At 33.3% G+C, this 22,048-nt stretch overlaps 1 protein-coding gene and 1 pseudogene across 1 annotated transcript; one reads left to right on the plus strand and one right to left on the minus strand.

Moving 5' to 3' along the window:
* Positions 1-602: 602 nt before the first annotated feature.
* LOC107958556 (high-affinity nitrate transporter 2.1-like) lies at positions 603-2,717 on the plus strand (annotated as a pseudogene).
* A 1,713-nt stretch (positions 2,718-4,430) lies between these two features.
* LOC107958555 (uncharacterized) lies at positions 4,431-7,272 on the minus strand. The gene is made up of 4 exons (XM_016894366.2): positions 6,895-7,272; positions 5,467-5,678; positions 5,166-5,314; positions 4,431-5,062 (listed from the first exon to the last, which is right to left on the minus strand). Exons 1-4 carry the CDS (start codon positions 6,938-6,940, stop codon positions 4,978-4,980), a joined length of 492 nt encoding a protein of 163 aa, XP_016749855.1. The 5' UTR covers positions 6,941-7,272; the 3' UTR covers positions 4,431-4,977.
* Positions 7,273-22,048: the final 14,776 nt, after the last annotated feature.

A 22,048-nucleotide genomic window follows, 5' to 3' on the forward strand; every position in this document is an offset into this window, starting at 1 on the left:
ACACTAAATTATGATTGATGCCATTAATACTTCACTTCAATAAAATATTTATTTTCAAAAAAGAAAAAAAGAAAAGAAAAAGAAAGTGAGATTGATCACTGGCCATATAATTGACATATCATTGGAAGAATTACAGCTTCAATGAAACATAGAAAATCACAAAAGCCCTATATATATTAATCAAGGTCTTATTTATTAGGGTAAGCATTGGTAGCTGGACCACAAACGTCATTAGCTTGGTTAAATCTCTGTAATCAACTTAATTAATTACTTGTAGCTACTCGGCCGTCGAGTCCGAAGCAGTCCCTCTGCCAGGGAAAATGTTAATGCCCTATAGTGCCCTTATTTCTCAAGTGCCATTGATTATTCATGTTGATAATATGAGGTTAGTTTGGTAGTTTAAGCGGCTGGTGGACCCCTCTACAGAGTACTAATTGATCCCTTGAATATATGATGAGACATTTTCCCTTTAGCTTGATGCGGCGAAGTGGATTAATCTTTTTATATAATAATTTTTAAATTATCTTTCTAACTGTTGGGAATCTCCATTAGCTCTTTAAACAGCTCTTAAATGTCAAAGGCATTCTCATATAAATACCAATCAAGTTTTCTTTAGTCTAAACAACAATAAAGGAACTTCCTTTCTACACTTTTCCTGCTTTGGCATATAGAGAGGGAAAGGACCAATTTAGAAAAGAGAGACAATGAGTGACATTGAGGGATCTCCAGGAAGCTCCATGCATGGAGTCACCGGAAGGGAACCGGCTTTTGCCTTATCAGTAGCTTCACCAATGGTCCAACTGATACAACAGCTAAGTTTGACTTGCCTGTGGATTCGGAGCACAAAGCCAAAGTCTTCAAGCTTTTTTCTTTTGCTAATCCCCACATGAGAACTTTTCACTTGTCATGGATCTCCTTCTTCACTTGCTTCGTCTCCACCTTTGCTGCCGCACCCCTTGTTCCCATTATTCGTGACAACCTCAATTTAAAGAAGCAAGATATTGGGAACGCTGGGGTTGCTTCTGTTTCCGGCAGTATATTTTCAAGGCTAGTTATGGGTGCTGTTTGTGACCTTTTGGGACCTCGTTATGGTTGCGCATTTTTGGTCATGTTATCAGCTCCAACCGTCTTTTGCATGTCGTTTGTTTCGGACGCTGGAGGGTATATCGCTGTTCGGTTCATGATCGGCTTCTCCCTAGCTACATTTGTGTCTTGCCAGTACTGGATGAGCACGATGTTTAATAGCAAGATCATTGGGCTGGTCAATGGAACTGCAGCCGGATGGGGTAACATGGGAGGAGGTGCGACTCAGTTGTTGATGCCCTTAGTTTATGACATTATTCGTCATGCTGGAGCAACTCCATTCACTGCTTGGAGAATCGCTTTCTTCATTCCTGGATGTCTTCATATCATCATGGGGATCCTGGTCTTAACACTTGGCCAGGACTTGCCCGATGGGAACCTAAGCAGTCTACAAAAGAAGGGTGATGTTGCTAAGGATAAATTCGGCAAGGCAAGTGTTTTTATTTAATTTCCCAGCAAAATTTCCATGATGTCAATTTATTGCGATTGCTAAAAAGGAAATGGTGTTTATCATTTCAGGTGCTATGGTATGCCATCACAAATTACAGGACCTGGATTTTTGTCCTTCTTTATGGCTACTCTATGGGAGTTGAACTGTCAACAGATAATGTCATTGCTGAATATTTCTTTGACAGGTAAGTCTCCCTGCAAAAACTATACATATTTATTTTAGTTCCAAAAAAAAAGTACTAACAAAAAAATCTAATGTAATTAAACCAACAGGTTCGATCTCAAACTCCACACAGCCGGAATTATTGCTGCTACCTTTGGTATGGCAAACATTGTTGCTCGACCCTTCGGTGGTTATGCTTCGGACAAAGCAGCCCAGTTGTTTGGGATGAGAGGCAGGCTGTGGGTCCTATGGATCCTGCAAACATGTGGAGGTGTCTTCTGCATCTGGTTAGGCCGTGCCGATACACTTCCCGTTGCTGTCTTGGCAATGATCCTCTTCTCCATTGGAGCTCAAGCTGCGTGCGGAGCCACTTTTGGGATCATCCCATTCATTTCACGACGATCTTTGGGAATCATTTCAGGTCTAACAGGTGCAGGTGGAAACTTCGGGTCCGGACTGACGCAGCTAATATTCTTCTCAACCTCAAGATTTTCCACAGCGGCAGGTCTTACTTGGATGGGAGTCATGATCGTGGCTTGCACTCTTCCCGTGAGCCTGGTTCATTTCCCCAGTGGGGTAGCATGTTTCTTCCGCCTTCAAAAGATGAAAACAAATCCACCGAAGAACATTACTACTCCTCAGAGTGGAACGAGGACGAAAAGAAACAGGGCAAGCACTCCGCAAGTCTCAAGTTTGCCGAGAACAGCCGGTCTGAGCGTGGAAAGCGCGTGGACTCAGCACCAACCCCGCCCAATGCAACACCGTCCCAGGTTTAACCTATCCAGGCGTGAAACACTAGATATTACAAATTAATCTTTCTTGTTGAATAATGGGAAGGGTTATTGTACCGTGTTGTATTCTGAATCTGAACCTTTGCCTTTTCATCTCTTTTGCTTCTTGGGAAGCCCTTCTTGTTTCATTTTTTAAAAATGAAGCTTAGTTGTTTAGATGCAACATTAATACTATTATAATATCCATAAATTGGATTCCAAGTTAATGAAGAAAAGAATTTAAATGGGAATTGTTTATTGATGTGCGTGGCAGTGGCAATCTTAATTTTTTAATATCAGGGGAAAGTTGACTTGTCTTTCATTGTGAAACACAAATAGAGTTTTGTCTATGCATACGTAAGCACAACATATTAAAAAAGATGTAGGGCTGGGCTAGTTGGGAAAAGGGAAACAAAAGAGTCCTGATTCATACTCAGGACACTGCTCACAACATTAGTGAAATGGGATATTTGGTTTTATATTACAACTTTGCAACCACAATTCTATTTGTAAAATTTTCGCTGTGAGAAAATGGTGAAGTCCAGCATTTACTGCGCCCCAACAAATCAATGTTTTATATATAAATTAACTATTTACCTTTCTTATTCAACTTTTTTATATTAAGTAAAAAATTCAAAAGATTATCAAACACATTTAAATCTTAAATGTAATGAAAATTTTAATAATTTATCAAACACCCTCAACTTTATAAACTTTTTGAAAATACATATTTTTAGAATTTTAAAAAAAATTAGAATTTTCTAAAATTTTATCTTTTATTTTATAGAATTTTATATATTTTTTACTTTTTCTTTTTGAATTATTTATGTTTTATATAATTTTTTGGCCATTTATATTTTGTACAATTTTTCTTTTACAATTATTTCATAGAAATGACGAAATAGCTCAATGTATATGACATGTTGTGTCCATGATATGGATAAAACAATGCCATATGGTGCTTTGTCATAGATAAAAAAATTTCATTTGGTTTTATAATGTATTTTAAATTAAACGTTATGATTAGATTTGTTAATGGGACATGTTATTCACGCAAGTTTGATTTAAAATTTAAGAGGGTTTAGATAAAAATAATAGATTCGAAAAATGAGTTTTGAATAAAAAATTAAGTCCGTTTAAAAATATGAGTGAGTTTAGGCTTGATCATTTAAAGCCCAAGCCTAACTTGTTTTTCAAGTTTGTAATGTTTATATTATATAATCTATAACACATAAAAATTAAACCAATAGTAATATATAGTACTATTATAATGTAAACATTAACAAAATTTAAAATCACTATATATAAAACTATAATAGATAAAAAAATATTAAAATATCAAATATTAAATTAAAATAAATATTTTTAAAATTTAAAAAAATTGAACAAACTTAAAATGAGATTGGATTAATTATTTACAAATATGAACGTGTTTAAGTAAAATTTTATATTCATATATTGAGCTGAACTAAATTTGAGTAAGCTAACCCGACTCAACCCAAACCCATAAACACTTCTAATTGTGATAGAATGTAAATTTAGATACTAAAAAAAAAAACACTACAGAAGTGAAAAGGAAATATTGTTGAGAGACTAAACCACGGGCTTTTAAAAACATTAAAAAGATAACTTCTAATTTTTACCTAAAAGAAAAAAAGAGGACTTCTAATTTCAACTTTATTCAGTGATTAAGGCACACTATTTTTGGCTGCGAATCTAACTTTCTAAATTAATCTGAGACGATATAAGTGTATGAGTATAAAAATGGTATATTCAGCAAAGGATGTTCCAACTATCACGGCATAGAGCTCCTGCTACAATAATTTTTATATATATGGCCTTTTCATATAAATCAAATGGCAATTAGGTTATTCAAAGTCCACTTTTGATTTAGATATTATGAGGATGGTAGGCAAATATTATAATTAACCTGACCTTCTGTAATATAGTGCACCACAGGTCGATAGTCAAACATGTTTACAACCACCATCCAGCAGCAACAGAATAGTGGGAACCCTGTTTTATTGGGAAAATCATAGAACTATGATTGGTTCTTAGTAGTTCACAAGTTGATGGGATATCATATTGTGAGAAAACAAACTGACCCTTTGGGATATACGATAAGGCCCACCCCTGGGCCCCAAGTTCAAACAATCACAATAACTAGGAATCTCTGCTGCTACCCTCCCAGGGCTTTTACAAAGTTAACGACCAATTCCTTGTTATACAACATCAGCACTTCCTACCACACTTTGTCTACCTCCTTTCCTGTTGCCTACTAATTATCTCTTTGGAGGGGCAGAAATGGCAGAAATTGAAGGTCACCAGAAAGCTCCATGTATGGAGTGAAGCTTCTCAAGTACTTTAGGTACATGCATGAAACAAGGTATCTTATATCATCTCTGAAACACAAAATTAATTTACTTCTATTCCTTAGTTGAAACATGATTCTCGCCTTCCATTGGGCAGCAACATTTTGGGCAAAAACACAACATTGTTGTTCGAGCAAAACTAGCTTAACTTTCCACTCCCTCCACAAGTAGTACAAGATCGTGTAGAAGAACATTTTGTGCAGTAGCTCCATTTCTTGGGAAGTCTGAAATGATTCAGCTCCAATGCTCAACATTTATAGCATCAATTGATACACAGGGGAAGAATGAATGAGGATATATATATAGAGAGAGAGAGAGAGAGAATACCCAGCTGTGTATCGAGTGGCCATATTCTTTGCAGTCAGTCTTGCCCTTTCCGCACTTTCTTCTGACATTTTTTTCAACACAAATCCTTCACCTCTACATTCTGAACATATCCCAGAACCCTCACAATCTTCACACGTTCTCAAAGGAACCTTCAATCTCAAAGGAAAGAACAAAGGTCAAGGCTTCGGCAACATGCCAAACCAAATGCACTTGAGGAACGCACAAGGAAAATTTTACTTGCTTCAATGTTTATGAAATCAACATTTTTAAAATCAAAGGAGGAAACATGAAGAGTACTAACCTCAGTTGCATCAGAAGCTTTAGTTCTCCTAACAAGAAATGTTGCTGCCGCTCCCACAACTGTTGCAGCAATTGCAACTGAAGCAGCCGTTTCCGGCAGTGCCAAAGATGGCGTGGCTAATTTTCGTCTATGTTCTTTTGGTTTTGCAGTAATCAAGGAAAAGGCTCTATGATCTAGTGCACTCTGGACTTTTGGCCACGAATCTCCTAGTGCTTCACAACATCATAAGGAAATATCAGCAAAAGCAACCTCCAACTTAACAAAACAGTATCATCATCTATAAATTGCTAAAGAATCACAGCTTACTTGACCGACGCCCTTTTACTTTTTTTTATATTATCCAGGGTCAATCAAATTAGCTCGCAAAACTCAAGCAAACTGACAATTTTCCACAATCTATCAATCAAATAACACTCCAACAACGCAGATAAACTGCATTCTGTCAGGTTAAATGAAATGAAAATCCAAATCCAAATCCAACTTAAAGAACAGAACAGACAAGAAACAAGGGCCCAATTCCCAGGGGAAAGGAATCGAGTTTCTATCTTACTCAAAGCATCTAAGTTATTTGTGGAAAGAAATTAGGGCATATCAAAGGTTTGCCTTTAGTAATCTATTAATTCTTTGATTCAATCACAATTTTTATGGAACTAACACCATCGGTTGAATGGGAGAAAAGACTTGTAAGATGGTCAAATTGAGAGAATCATATGATAGCCCAGAGCAATGAAATCAGATTAACAAACACAAGGATTTGCTCCTCCAAAAATCATTAGCAGTAATGAAACCAATCAAGTACTACACTGACATGGGCCATGACCTTCAGCTTCTATAATCCAGCAGACCTAAAGCCTCTTAATAATGACAATTAATCATAGATACAAAGGTCTAAACCAGAAAGATTAAAACCAAAGCATTTACTTCACCCAGAACTCTCACTGAAACAACAATCTCCAACTACCGTTTAAGTCTAGTGTCTCCCCCCACAGCGCAACCAACCCTATTCTAATGTTCCGTTCACCCGCCACGACCATCAATAGCTTGAAAATACAAGTTCAAGCAACCATCTTTAGCTTAAATGATTGCAGCGTTAAATCACAAACCTTTCTTGATAAATATTACAATAAAGGAATACAATAAAACAACCACCCATATAGCTTCATATATTCAGATAAAACAACAACCCCGTGGAGACCAAGGCCTAATCTTTAATGGTTAATTGTCGATTTCTCATTACAAGGACTCTCATTGTTTCAAATTTAGGTGCATCTATTACAGCCAACTACTTCCAGTTATTTTCATAAAGCTTGAGTGGTTAAGCTCGTAATAAAGAGAGAGAAAATGAAAATTAACAAAGTCTACCTCAAATTTCTTATGTGTATATATATATATCAAAATAAATAAGAGTTATAGTTTGTTGAGACTTACTCCTGCAGTAGGATGTAAAGGTTAAAGTCTGAAGCGAGAGCTCCATGGGCCTTTTATTTTAGCTAACAGAACAACTGGTTTTTTCGAGTCTCAAGTCTCTTATCTACGCTGTCGTGTAAAATAACAAGTTAGCCCTCATTCAGCAATAAAATTACGTAAATACCACCCACATCTACAATTGACAACATATCCAACTATTAATCCTCTGGACATCAACATGTTGACATTTTAGTTTTACAGCATTAACCAACACCAAACCCGAATTTTAACAACAGAACCCCCCATAGCCATAGGTAACCCTGAAGTGTATCAACTTTGCTTGCTGTTTGATAAAGTTCATACTTCTTTGGTTTCAGTTTCAAGGCAAGCATAGCAATAACTCTATACTAAGCTGTTGCTGAATATTGCTTTTATGTTTCAACCAGTTCAAAACTTAATGTGCATTTAAGTGAAGGGCCACAAATTCTAGACAGCTATTCAATATATATCGGCACAAAGCTTCAAGATGCATAGACAAAACGTGAAACTAGTCCCCGATTTGCACCCTGGAAATATTGCAGGACTGGTTGAGAATTACTCTACGAAGTTAATGCATCTAAATTTAATAAATGTCAACACCTCTAGATATAAATCGTTTTTAATTTTGACATTAACGGTGCACCTTTCTCTCACCTACTTCTAAACTCCTATAGATTAAAATACTTATTCTGCCAGTAACATTGCCAACCAGCCCTTAATTGATTACAGGCGAGTAATTTTAAGCATAACCCTTATGTGGGTTAGCTTCCATTCACCTACATTGGACAAGTGGCTTATATATTTAATGCATCCATGTTGGCAGAGAAAAAGGAGACTGGGCCTTGATATGAAAATGTCGACCTACATTTAAATAGTAATATCACACATTTGGGAGGAGTTTGTTTTGATGCTTCAGTTCTGAGTTCTATTCTATTGCAAAAATGAGTAGATTGCAGGACAGGATTTATGTTATCCGGTTGAACTGATAAATGCCCTGATGACAAATAATATTACACAGCGATCGATATTATTGGTATTAATGCAAGAGGCAAGCAACAATGAATACCAGAAGTTGGGAAGAAGCTTGAGGCAAACCCTGCCACCTATCACAGACAAAAACCAATAAAATCAGTGGTCTGTTTCTAAATATTTGAAAAATGATTTCCAAAAAATAGATTAATTTAAAAAAAGAAAATTGATATCTTTAAGTATTTAGATGATTCTAGTAAAATATTTTGCATTTTCCGACAAAATTTCTTGAAATCGTTTTCTAAAAGTTGATTTTATTAAAACAAACACAAATATTCTAGTACCATTTCTTTTTTACATTCAAATTTGATTTTATAATAATTAATATCATATATATATATAAACTTAATAACAAATAATATCTAATTAAAACTTAATTTAAATTAAGTATATTATATATACAAGAGTGGATAGTGATATGTTAATTTAAACAAATATTCATATTTTATACTATAAAATATTTGTTATTAAATATTTATAAATAGTAATATATAAATATTATTAAAATATTAATGCTAAATTTTTTGATAATATATTAAGAATATTATTTAAATTTCAAATTTATTATATTAAAATAATAAATTATATTAATAATTCAATATGTATGTTTAATAATATTAAATATTATAACCAACAACTTTTTGACCCAATAACAAGAGTGTTATGTTTAATAATAACGAAAACTATAATATTTGATATTAATATTTAAATTTTTTAAAAATTTAAGTAAAAAACTTATTATTAATATATAATAATATATTTCATTTAAATTAATTTTTATATAAAATTAAAATGATTTATAAACTAGTTATTTTTCAAAAAATAATTTAGAATTTTTAAAATCATAAATCATTTTTGGTAAAATAAACACATTTATTTATGGCTACTTAATTGGGTTGTAGTAATAATTGATTATTTGCATGCAATGAGCGTATATTGTCTAAGCCAAAGGAAGTACTGACTGAATTAAAATATATAACTGTTCTAAATTAAAAAAATAAAAAGTTTGAAGTAATGAAACAGTCTACATTTTGGTTTGATCATGTAATAAAAGAATCTTACGGACATCCCAATTTCTAAAGTAAAAAAAAAAAACTACCCAACCAAACCCACCTCACCAAGTCACCATCACACCTCAATCTTCGAAACTAATGCAACGCCATAGCTGTGATGTCATTACCGTTCTTTATTTTGAGCTGCTCACGAGCCTATTTAATAAGATCACCCTTTGCCACTTTGTTTGCAAACCATCTTTCGAAAGCCTTTTGCCATCATAAAAACACCCTGTCGAAACCTCTCCAACTCACCCAAGGAAACCGAAGCATTACGAGGAGAACACAAAAGAACAGGAGAAACATTACGATCCCTCCTAATTCCAATAATGCCTGCCACTAAATGTTGCATCGTTTTCATCTGTCTCCTCTTGATGTTTTCTTCTTCTTGGGATGTTGCAATGGGTGGTCGGTACATCCCATCGAGTGTTCCGAGCACAATGAGGCCTGCATCCGTGGATTACGTGAAGATGAACCCTCAAGTGCTACTGAATCACAAGCACAAGGTTTCCCATGAGAAGGAAGTAAAGGGTTGCATGCCAAAAGGGTTTCGCCGTTCATCAGCTCCAAGCCGCTATGTTAACTATCAAACTCTTGGTTCTTCTTGTGCTACAAAAGCGCACTGAGCTGATCAGAAGCCTTTATCATGCCATATACTTTTGTCTGATTTTAAGAGAACTATGTATGTATAATAAGAGTTCGATTTGCATCATTATTATTATTAATTTTTGAGGGGAGGCATAATGCCCAAGTGTTTGAGCATATATGTATGTTGCCAACATATATATATTTTTGGCTGTCCTAGTTTTCTGCTTAAAGTAAATATTGGAGTGAGCTTATATGTACAAGGAGGTAGGTGTTTTAGTAATAAGATGGTTAAAGAATCTAAAACATATCAATTATGAGATTAATTAGTTCGGTTTTCTATCTATTTTTAATGATTCACTAAAAACTATTCGATTAATTTGTACACCTGTTAAGATCATACATGTAGCAATCTTTGAGAGAGAGAGCTTAACTAATAAAGAATGGTAGTTGGAAATAATTAAAGGGCAGAAGAGGTTTGTTAACTTTGAGTAATCATCAGTAAAAAATAACCAATAACCGCATTCTAGTAATAGGACTATAGTCTCTAAATTGAAGTGCTAAATTACATGCAATAACTAGAAATGAGGAAAGTTGTTAGGTTGTAAACTCCGTTTGGAAATTGGGAGAATTTAAATGAAGGTATGAGGCTTGAAAAAATAAGTTTGGGTAAAACTTAAGTTCATGTAACGGCCTAATTTTCAGTGGTGTCGGAAATAGTGATTTGAGATCACTAAATTCGACAAATAAGATTGAACAAGATAGTAATTTAATATTTATGAGTCAAGTAAGAATTTAGAAGAATTTGTGAAATGGTGAAATTAGTGAATTAAAAGAATTTATTAGGTCAAACGGGTTAAAAATGAGGTATCGAGACCTCAAAGTTGAAAATTGAGCTATAAATATTTTTATAAATATTTATGGAGTGTCATTGAGTTAGTATTAAAGTTTCGTTAGAAAATTTTAACGTTTGGATGGCTAATTAATTAAAAAAGACTAAATTGAAAATAGCGCAAAATTTGTTAAATTGTGAGTAAATAGCTTAAGTATTTAAAAAGATGGATTTAAAGAGCAATTAGACCCAAAGGTTAATGGCTGGACGGTTTGGGTATGAAATAAGCAAGAAAACAATGTGAACAAGGGGCAAAATTGGAAATAGCATAAAAGTTAATAGTTAAATAATGATGTAATTGAAAAATCTAGACATTTCTTCATATTTTCTCAGCCAAAACGTCATAGAAGGTCTGGATAAAGCTGGTTTTTCATATTTTTACATAATGTGAGTTTAATTCTTACTTTTCTTGATAATTTTTATGTTTTTATGACTTTTACAATTAGGTCCACTTGTAGAATTCATTAGTTTTTGATTTTATGGGTGAAATTGGAAGTTACCCTGGATGGATAATGGAATTTTATGATGAATTATTATGAAATTTAAGTTCTAATTTCATATTAAGGTAGTTTTATTAAGTGATTTTGATAGGAAATGATATTTAGGACCTAATTGTGAAAAAGTTGTGAATTGAAGGTTTCTGTTGAAATTAAGAATATAAAAGGTTTTGAAATAGTTTATAATGATAAAATAAAGTGTTAATTGAGAAAAATTAGTTCAATTGATGGGTGAATTGAGCAGGGACTAAATTGTGAAAACTGTAAATTTTGGGGTAAAAGTGCAATTTCGAAATTTGAACAGCATAAATTGTGAAGTGAAATAGAATTGAAATGGATGCTAATGAAGGAATGATTTTATAATTATAGATCAAGAAAACGAACTGAATCGTGGAAAGGAGAAAATTCAAGAATAGTCCCTGAATTTCTACGACTTTTGCAAATTAGTCCAGGTAAGTTCATATGGCAAAGTTCAATGTTTTGATATGAAAATCTTATGATTGTTAAAGTATTTTATTGTTGATGAATACTATCAATTTGCATTAACTAATGAATAATCACTACACCAAAACAGGTTTTTAGCGGCGTTTTTTTAGGCCTTTAGCGGCGCTTTTTAACGCCACTAAAGATATTTGCGGCGCTTCTTCAAGCGCCGGAAAAAATGCCGCTAACGAAAACGTCGCAAATGTTTGCAGCGTTTACAAACAAAAACGCCGTTAAAGACCATGTTCTTTAGCGGCGCTTAGCAAAAAACGCCGCTAAAGATCATGTTCTTTAGTGGCGCTTAGAAAAAAACGCCGCTAAAGATCATGTTCTTTAGCGGCGCTTAGAAAAAAACGCCGCTAAAGAACATGTTCTTTAGCGGCGTTTGTAAAAAAATGCCACTAAAGACCATGTTCTTTAGCGGCGCTTAGGAAAAAACGCCGCTAAATAACATGTTCTTTAGCGGCGCTTAAGGGAAAACGCCGCAAAAGAACATGTTCTTTAGCGGCGTTTTTTTTCTAATCGCCGCTAAAGAACATGTTCTTTAGTGGCATTTTTTACAAACGCCGCAAAAGAACATGTTCTTTAGTGGCGCTTTTATACAAAAACGCCACTATTTTGGGAATTTTTTTTATTAAATTTTTCATTTTTTCTGCCCTCCTGTAGCAAAAATTCAAAAGCAACATTTCAAAAGCAACCAATAGCAATAAATTTATATAATATTTCAACATAAGGGAATAAAATAATATTAATATCAATAAATAAAAGTGAATTCATATTGTTTTTGCAAAAAATGTTAAATGTTAAATGTTAAAATGATAAAAATATTTATGTCATACACTATGAAGGTGGAAGTTGCGACTTAAACATCTTCATCATAATCTGAAGCTGCTGCTGAAGTTCGTCGTACTTTTTGCTCTGCTCTGCTTCTCTTGCTGCAGCCTCCGCTTCCCTCGCTGCAGTCGCTGCTTCCCTCGCTTCCGCCTCTGCTTTAAGTTGTAGCTGGAGTTCTTCATATTTCCTTTGAACCTCAATTGTAGTCGCTTGCATCTGAGCCATTTGGTCTTTTAACCTCTGAACTTCAGCTTGAGCCTGACTCCCCGAAGCCATGTATTGGTGGGAGCTGGATCCAAAATATTGGGTTGGGCTAACAAAAGATCCTTGAAATCGAACCCGACCATACCTTTCAGGACCCAAAACTTCAGTAATAATCCGATTATCAATATCTTCAAGATGAACCGAACTATCACTAGAAGCAATTGCTTCGTACTCCGCCTTTTTATCATTTAGTTTTTCCTAATAAATATATCACATAGTTAGGAACACAATATTATATATTGAAAAACATATGCAACATAACAATAGTCGCATTAACTGCAATGAATTAAACCATTAGAAAATAAACACTATAAATAACTAAAATAAGTCAAATCGTATTAAGTAAACGTACCATTATTTCAGCAGCTTCAGGAGTCATGGGAGATCCATCTTTCTTCCTATGTGTAATTTCAAAAAGTTGAAGGCGTCCAACTTTTTGACCGGACGACCGTTCCTACAATATAGTAGTATAAATATTATTTAATAGAAAGTTATACATATTCGACAATATTAAAAAATTTAAAAATACCTCCGCCTCAGCTACACATGCGAAACTTCTCGACCCGGCTGTGTGGGTGAATTTTTGTTTCTGCCTGCTGCTTATTCCAACTTGTTCACGATCCTACATTATGAAATTTTTTAGTACGTAAATAGAAAATACTATAAACCAAAATAATTACAATAGTTTAGAAGGACGTCAGACCTCGCCTTTATTCGAATGCCAAAATCTAACCGCATCTTCCCATTGGTACCTCAACATACCCGGCGGGACATTTTGCAATTTCTCATCGAGGGTTGTTTTTGTCTTATAATAATTTTTCTTCAAAGTACTTTTGTTGTCTCTCCATCTTTTTCCCAATGCCTTCTTTACATAAGCATCCGAGACCTCTAAAGCAAACCTCGCCTGCAAAAAACAAAAAACACAAGTTAATAAAATAAATATAAATGAAACTATTTCCCAAGCATTATAGATGACATTAACATTTTGTTACCTTAATATTATCGAGGGCTTGGTTTTTGTTGCTATCGGGCATTTGATGCCATGACTCGTAGTTTATAGGTAACATATTCGGATTTCGTGCTAAAATGCCCATGTATCCAGCTAAAAGTCGAGCTTCTGATCCAACAGGCTGACCAAAACTGTTTCGTCCAACTTTGACACGCTCGACTGAATCTAACTCGTACAACTCTCTAAGTAGCGTACGTCCTCGACCTTTGCGCGTCCCACCATTTTCAGCTACAAATGGTATATTATAATATAAGAATTTGAAAAATAAATCAACTATAACAGAAACACGCATGTAAATTAAATGAAAAATTACTTTGAACTTCTGTAGGATCCTCAGCTGTAATCGGAACATTTGAAGATCCAACTGCTGTCTGTTGTTCAGTACTATTAGTTTCTGTCGAGTTTGGATTATTTTGAACAATGCTTCCCCTTAGAATTTTTCTTCTAGGCATTTTATCTACAATACACATAAAATAGTTAATAACTTAATAGCTAATTACAACAATAACAGCACATATAAAACAGTTGAAACATATAATAAGACGAAGATTTAAATTATGATATTATATATAATTAAACAATCGTAAAATCTTACTACATCATTATTCGTAAATATCTTCATCGGTATCCTGACGAACCCATCCAAATTGACACACTTCTTACACGGGCAAAGAATCATGTTCTCTTGGCTTGCATATTGAAATGCAAAATTTAGAAAAGTCTGTACTCTATTTCGATAACCGTCGCTTACCCTTAACAAATTCATCCAAGACCGGTCCATTTCTTAGATCTTGAAGTCTGATTTTCACCAGAAATTGCAATGGTAAGTTATGTAAGTTATGTAAGTTAAATGTATTATGTAAGTTAAATGTAAGTTGTAAGTTATTATGTATTATGTAAGTTGTAAGTTATTATGTATTGTGTAAGTTGTAAGTTATTATGTATTGTGTAAGTTGTAAGTTAAATGTATTATGTAAGTTAAATGTATTATGTAAGTTGTAAGTTAAATGTATTATGTAAGTTGTAAGTTAAATGTATTATGTAAGTTGTAAGTTATTATGTATTATGTAAGTTGTAAGTTATTATGTATTGTGTAAGTTGTAAGTTATTATGTATTGTGTAAGTTGTAAGTTATTATGTATTGTGTAAGTTGTAAGTTAAATGTATTATGTCAGTTAAATGTATTATGTAAGTTGTAAGTTAAATGTATTATGTAAGTTGTAAGTTATTATGTATTATGTAAGTAATGTAAGTTAAATGTATTATGTAAGTTGTAAGTTATTATGTATTATTTAATAAAATAATATATAATTTAATAACATTACTAATATAATTATTAATAATATTTAATAAAATAACATTTTATTTTAATAGTCAATTTTAATATTCCACATATTTTTTTATAATTATTAATAATATTTAATAAAATAACATTTTATTTTAATAGTCAATTTTAATATTCCACATATTTTTTTTATAATTATTAATAATATTTAATAAAATAACATTTTATTTTAATAGTCAATTTTAATATTCCACATATTTTTTTATATTTTATTTTATCTTTTATGATAACATGATAACAAAATTTAATTATAAGGTATACTCTTTAATAAATGGTTTATTTATAGCAATCTTTTGGTTACGTAAGATATGTATGATGTAAGTATAGCACTTTTATGCATCTTATTTATAATTATTTAAGTAATAAATTTAAGTAACATATTTAAGTAATAAATTTAAGTAACATATTTAAGTAATAAATTTAAACAAATTTTAGTAAGTAATGTATTTTAGTAATAAATTTAAACAAATTTTAGTAAGTAATGTATTTAAGTAATTAATAAATTTAAACAAATTTTAGTAAGTAATGTATTTTAGTAATAAATTTAAACAAATTTTAGTAAGTAATGTATTTTAGAAATAAATTTAAACAAATTTATGTAAGTAATGTATTTTAGTAAGTAATGTATTTTAGTAATAAATTTAAACAAATTTTAGTAAGTAATTTATTTTAGTAAGTAATGTATTTTAGTAATAAATTTAACATTCAATCGCATAAATGAGAACTAACGTCGATAATTTATTAATTGACAAGATCCTTGAAAATCGATAATTTGTTCACTTTAAAACGAATCCACTATTTGCCCATAATTTATTCACTTACTCAAATATATAAACTGATTTAAGAATTTTAATCATTTGCGTAATTATTTTTGTTTGGGTAAAAAATACGTACAAGAATTACAATCATAGTTTATACCTTGCAGTTATGGAAAAATTTGGCAAAGTAACATGCAAATTGAGCCAGCAACATATAAATAAAAAATGATAAATAAACCAATACCCACAGCGTAAAAAATTTTTTTTTAATTAAAACTCCCTTTTAAAACTCAAAAATAATAATTAAAGTAACAAAATCCAAAATTTAAACATTTGGAGGTGTTTTTTTAAGAAAACCGAGGTGGGAAACATAGGAATAAATACCTCAATTTCCTGGACTTCGAAGCAAACTACTGCAAAAAATAAAAATAAAAAGGAAAACATAAGTAAGTTAGTTCCAAATAAACAGGAAAGAATTAGTATAAAACTTAAATATAACAAAATCCAAAATCCATCATGTACAACGCTATTAAACTTTAAGTTATTTTATGAGTTTTCTTCCAAAAAAAATCTAAACAAAATAATCACAATATGTCATGCGTTGATAAAAAATCCACCTAAAATTGGCTATTTGTTGCATGGAGCCCATGATAATTTACCTATAACAGATATGGATAAATGAAAACTACCTCTGAACCCCAGGATACCTTCAAACCTAACTAATATATCTAAATAGCAATTATTCAAAAGTCTGTCATGTATATCAAATAACAAAATCATATAAGTGCTAAACAAGTTTGCTTGGATTTCGCTTGGAAGCAGACATAAATCATGTCATGATCAAATTGTTTTTCATTGGCAGATTAGTGATTTTAATAGTTAATGTTTACCTTACGCTTCATGATTGAATTTCCACTAATGTTGCTTGCTTTCAAGCTGGTATCTTTGGCTGAAAAGTTAATGCCTATAAACCATTTATTCTTCCCTGACTGTCAGCTTCTGGTTGTTCTAGATTGCTAGTGTTATTACAGGAAAATTTTGATACGAGAATTATAGAGCTACCAATTCTATAAATGTCTTATTGGTATAAAGCAATGGACATTGCAACTAATGGTGGATGGTGTCTCTGTACCATCCACCTCCTACTTCCATGGCCATGACCATTTTTTGTTTGCCTCTTTTTATATTGTCACCTTCATTTCTCTGATCATATTCTTCATCTTCATCACTATAACCTGTACTTTTCAGAAACTTAAAACTTAAATCTCTCTGTATCCTATCCTATCCTATCCATCTCATTCTCTTTGTTTCTATTTACTTATTTCAAGTTTGCTTGCTATCAGACATAGAGTGAATCCATTTCCTTTGATTAGCCATCTGGTGGTTTGATAACACAATGGAAACAGCCTGGATAGAAGGAAAAGTTTTGACCCTTGATGAAAGTGAGGCTGGAGAGTTAGATGGAAGAAGGTTAGCTTTAGTGGGAAAAATCATAGCAGACAAGCCGCTGAGCAAAGGAGGAGTACAGGGTGTTTTCAGAAGAGTGTGGGGAGAATGGAGAGATTTCACTATCACTGAATTATCTGAGAACACCTTTCTGTTCACCTTCAAGGAAGCAAGAGCAGCTGAACAGATATTGGAGGATGGGCCATGGTCAGTAATGGGGTATTGCATATGTTTGCACCGATGGCAACCAGGGTTTACTCTGGATGAGCTGGATTTCTCACAAGTGGCCTACTGGGTCCAGGTGCATGGTCTCTCATTGGACCAAATGAGCCCCAAAAATGCAAAGAAGGTTGGAGATCAAATAGGCAAGGTGTTGGAAATTGAGGATCCCATATCTTCACATGGAATAAGAAGGGGTTTCTTCAGGATTCGGGTACTAATAGATGTTAGTAAACCACTACCCTCAGGGTTTTGGGCTTCGAGAGCTGGAAAATCTAATATATGGGTCTCATTCAAGTATGAACATTTAGCTGATTTCTGCTACCGCTGCGGTTGCGTAGGCCATGTAGAATTTCACTGTGACAAGGATACAGTGATGTCCATTCCAGATCCTTCACTGCCGAAATATGGGCCATGGATGCGTGCCAACCCAAGTGTCAGCTCTATGAAGGCCTTAGCTGAGATGGAAAAAGCCCCTCATAAAGCCAAGCAAGTCATGGGTAGGGTAACTTTTGTTTTTATTGCTCTAAAATAGTTTATAGAAACTGTTTATTGTACCTGGTCACAGTCTACTTGGACTGGCCATTTGAACATATGCCTTCAACCAACCAGTGAATGAACAAATGGGGCAATACAATTTAGGTACTTATTGAAACTAAGATCATTTAGAGATAAAATAGTTAATAAAAAATGAAAAATATAGCTAAAATCATATCCGACTTTCCCAAAATCGGAAGGTCTGTCCCTGTCTTCAATCTTAACAATTTCATTTTCATGGCCACGCCATTGATGCTCCTAGTTTTATTATTGGCTGTGTTTTGTATTCGGGCAACCCCTAAATAGACAAAATTTTACCCCGAACAAACCCTTCTATTTAAATTGCTAAATAAACAATTCACAAGTTCCCCAAATTCCCAAACAAGAATGGTGTTTTAACCTAAACCGCAAACCCTAAAATTTAATTTTTTTTTTCTAAGCCCCAAATTCGAAAAACACAATGCACCCAAAACCCCAAATCAAGATGATGTTCTTCAGAAGGATTAAACGCATACCTTTTAACCAGATATTCTGCAACTACTGTCAAGAATGGCGCAATCGTTGCTTCCTCTTTGATGATTTCTGATTTCTCCTCCCCTTTCTTCCTTAGAATATTTTCTTAGGTTTTTTCCCCTTCCCAATCGGCGTTTTCACTTGCAGAATATTTTCTTTCTGTCTTTGTCGACGAGTGAGTAAAAAATATGCTAAGTTAAAAGCCATCTGCAGAAACGGCATCGTTGAGAAAAAATTTTAAAACACCTTTGCGGCGTTTATAGACCAAACGCCACAAAAAATTAAACCTTTTAACAGAAACGGCGCCGTTTTCTTAGTCTGAAATTGCATTTTTTGTGGCGTTTAATAAAAACCGCCACGTATACTTAAGCCAAACATTGACGTTTTCAATAAATTATTCTAAAATTTTTCCAAGTTAAAAATCTGTTCCGGAAACGACGTCGTTTAGCGATTATATTAACACCGTTTTGTGGCGTTTTTGGTAAAAACGCCACTAAATATTACAGCTGTGAACAGAAACAACACCGTTTTCGTGGTCTGGAATTGCATTTTTTGTGGCGTTTTTAGAAAAACGCCACTAAATATTACAGCTGTGAACAGAAACGACACCGTTTTCATGGTCTGGAATTGCATTATTTGTGGCATTTTCTTAAAAACGCCACTAAAAGTTTAACTATTCATTCGAAAACGGCGCCGTTTTGAATTTTTTTATTTTTTTATTTCATTTCTTATGTTTTTGGTCCTATATATATATTTCCAAAATAAATAATTATACCTAAATATATAACCATCCATATAATATATATCAATATATTTTTTTAACTTATTTATGAATTCTATTTAAAATAATTTTTAAATATATCAATTGGTACTTTAGATTGATTTTTTAAAATATTATTTAAATAAATTAATCTAAACTAACCTAAAATCCTTATTTGACCCCTAAACCCTAAATTTTTAACCCCTAGATTGCAACTTGTAACCCCTAAACCCCTAGCTAACTCTTACATCCCAAACCCTAAATTTGTACCCCCTAATCCTTAAAATAGCACGACCTCTTTTACGACCTCTTTTACAATTATATATATAAGAACATATTTAAAATATAATTTGTCAATACTAATTAATCTAAACCCTAGCTAAACCCTAAATCCTTAATCAACTCCTAATAATCCCTAAGTGCTAACCCCAACCCTAACCCCTAAACATTATATCTCAGCCCTTACACCATATCCCTAAATCCAATATTATATATATACTCTTGATCAATTATAATAATAACCTTAAAATAGTAACCCCTAAACCGACTTAAAATCTTAAATTAATAATATCATATATATACCCTTAAAACCTAAAACCCTATATTAACTATAGTGATACGCTTAATTAAATATTTTAAATTTAAATTAATACTTACTATCTCTTTTAATTACGATAATAATTTCAAATTTTTAATATATAAATTAAAACTTTAAATAATACTTTAAAATTTAAATTATTTTAAATAATACTATTTTAATTTTTCCATGTGTTTTATTTCAAATTATTTATACCTGTTATTTTTTATTGAAGATTTTAAATATTCTATTAGAAATATGTTTAATTTGATTCAAATAATATAAATAATAGTTCAATTAAGATAATTTTTTTTGCGGCGCATAAACAAAAACGCCTCTGAAACACCTAGATTAGCGGCGCTTTACAAAAAACGCCACTAATGCCCCCCAAAGGACACAAAACGGCACCGTCTGGGAGTATTATTTGCGGCATTTTTTTATAAGCGCTGCTAATGTTCACTCTTTAGCGGCGCTTTACAATAAACGCCACTAAGTCCCCCCCAAAGGCCACAAAACGGCACCGTCTGGGTGTATTATTTGCGGCGTTATTTATAAACGCCACTAATGCTCACTCTTTAGCGGCGCTTTACAATAAACGCCACTAAGTCCCCCCCAAAGGCCACAAAACGGCACCGTCTGGGTGTATTATTTGCGGCGTTATCTATAAACGCCACTAATGCTCACTCTTTAGCGGCGCTTTGCAATAAACGCCACTAAGTCCCCCCCAAAGGCCACAAAACGGCACCGTCTGGGTGTATTATTTGCGGCGTTATTTATAAACGCCGCTAATGCTCACTCTTTAGCGGCGCTTTACAATAAATGCCACTAAGTCCCCCCCAAAGGCCACAAAACGGCACCGTCTGGGTGTATTGTTTGCGGCGTTATCTATAAACGCCACTAATGCTCACTCTTTAGCGGCGCTTTACAATAAACGCCACTAAGTCCCCCCCAAAGGCCACAAAACGGCACCGTCTGGGTGTATTATTTGCGGCGTTATCTATAAACGCCACTAATGCTCACTCTTTAGCGGCGCTTTTCCTTAAACGCCACTAATGCTCACTCTTTAGCGGCGCTTTTAATTAAACGCCGCTATTGCTCACTCTTTACCGGCGCTTTTGCTCCAAACGCCGCTAAAAGTGCCACTAAAAGCTTGTTTTGGTGTAGTGAATGTGTAACTAAAAGTACAAATTAGTAGGAACAATGGATTTGAGTGCTTCTATTCTGTGACCCTGATGAATTGACGAAAAATATGTGATAAGTGTGCCCGTTTAAGACCATAGCTGGGCTATGACATCGGTGCAATGTGATAATGTGACTCCGTATAAGACCATAGCTGGGTTATGGCATCGGTATAATGTGATAATGTGATTCCGTATAAGACCATGTCTGGGATATGGCTTCAGTATGATATGTGAACCGTGTAAGACCATGGCAAGGCTATGGCTTCGGTGTGTGATGCGTAACAATGTGAAAGTCCATAGTTTACTATGGCAATGTGATAATGAAGCACTCAATTCCCTTATTGTTCCTTAAATTGACAATGAAGTAAATGAGAAATGAGCCTAAGGGAGTTAAATTGTGAGTAGCCATATGGAAATTATTCCAATGAGTTATTAATGAAATTGTGATTTGGAGGATGAAATAGTTAAACTAATAGATATAAGATTGTGTACGATATTTGATATGATTTGTGTTTATATGCCTATGAGCTTACTAAGCTTCAATAAGCTTACTTATGTGTGTTTAATATTTTTATGTAGATTGACTTGAAGTGAAGTGGGTAGATCGGATCAACACAACAGGGCACACTATTCAGATCAATTCTGGTAGTTTTTGTTTTATGTTTAAAGATTTATATGGCATGTATAGAGTTTGAATGAATTGAAGTAAAGATGTTATGAACTAGTTAACAATATTTGTACTAAAACAATTTTTGGTAAGTAGCAGTAGTTTGACTTTGAAAATTCACCATAAATTGTGGAAATTGAGTTAAGGGCTGGAAAAAAAATGAGATTAAAGCCTAATGAGTCTAGTTTCATATAGAGGAAACGGTGCATGCAATTGGATTTTATGTTATGAGATATTTAAATTGTGGTGAGACAGAGTCTGAATGACTTCGAGTTCCCCTGTTCTGATTTTAGAAAATCATTAAAAATTGCAAAAAAATAATTATGAGTCATACTGTATATGTATGGATTCCTCATTGGGTCTATTTTTCAGAGAAACAAACGGCATGGTTATTTGAATTTTTTACAGATAGAAATTTGGTTCGTAGTGCACAGGGGTCAAAGTAGCCAAACCCTGAAACAGGGGAGGATTTAACTAATAAACTGTAC

The sequence above is a fragment of the Gossypium hirsutum genome, chromosome A05 (assembly GCF_007990345.1).
Source record: "Gossypium hirsutum isolate 1008001.06 chromosome A05, Gossypium_hirsutum_v2.1, whole genome shotgun sequence".
Taxonomy (NCBI): Eukaryota; Viridiplantae; Streptophyta; class Magnoliopsida; order Malvales; family Malvaceae; genus Gossypium; species Gossypium hirsutum.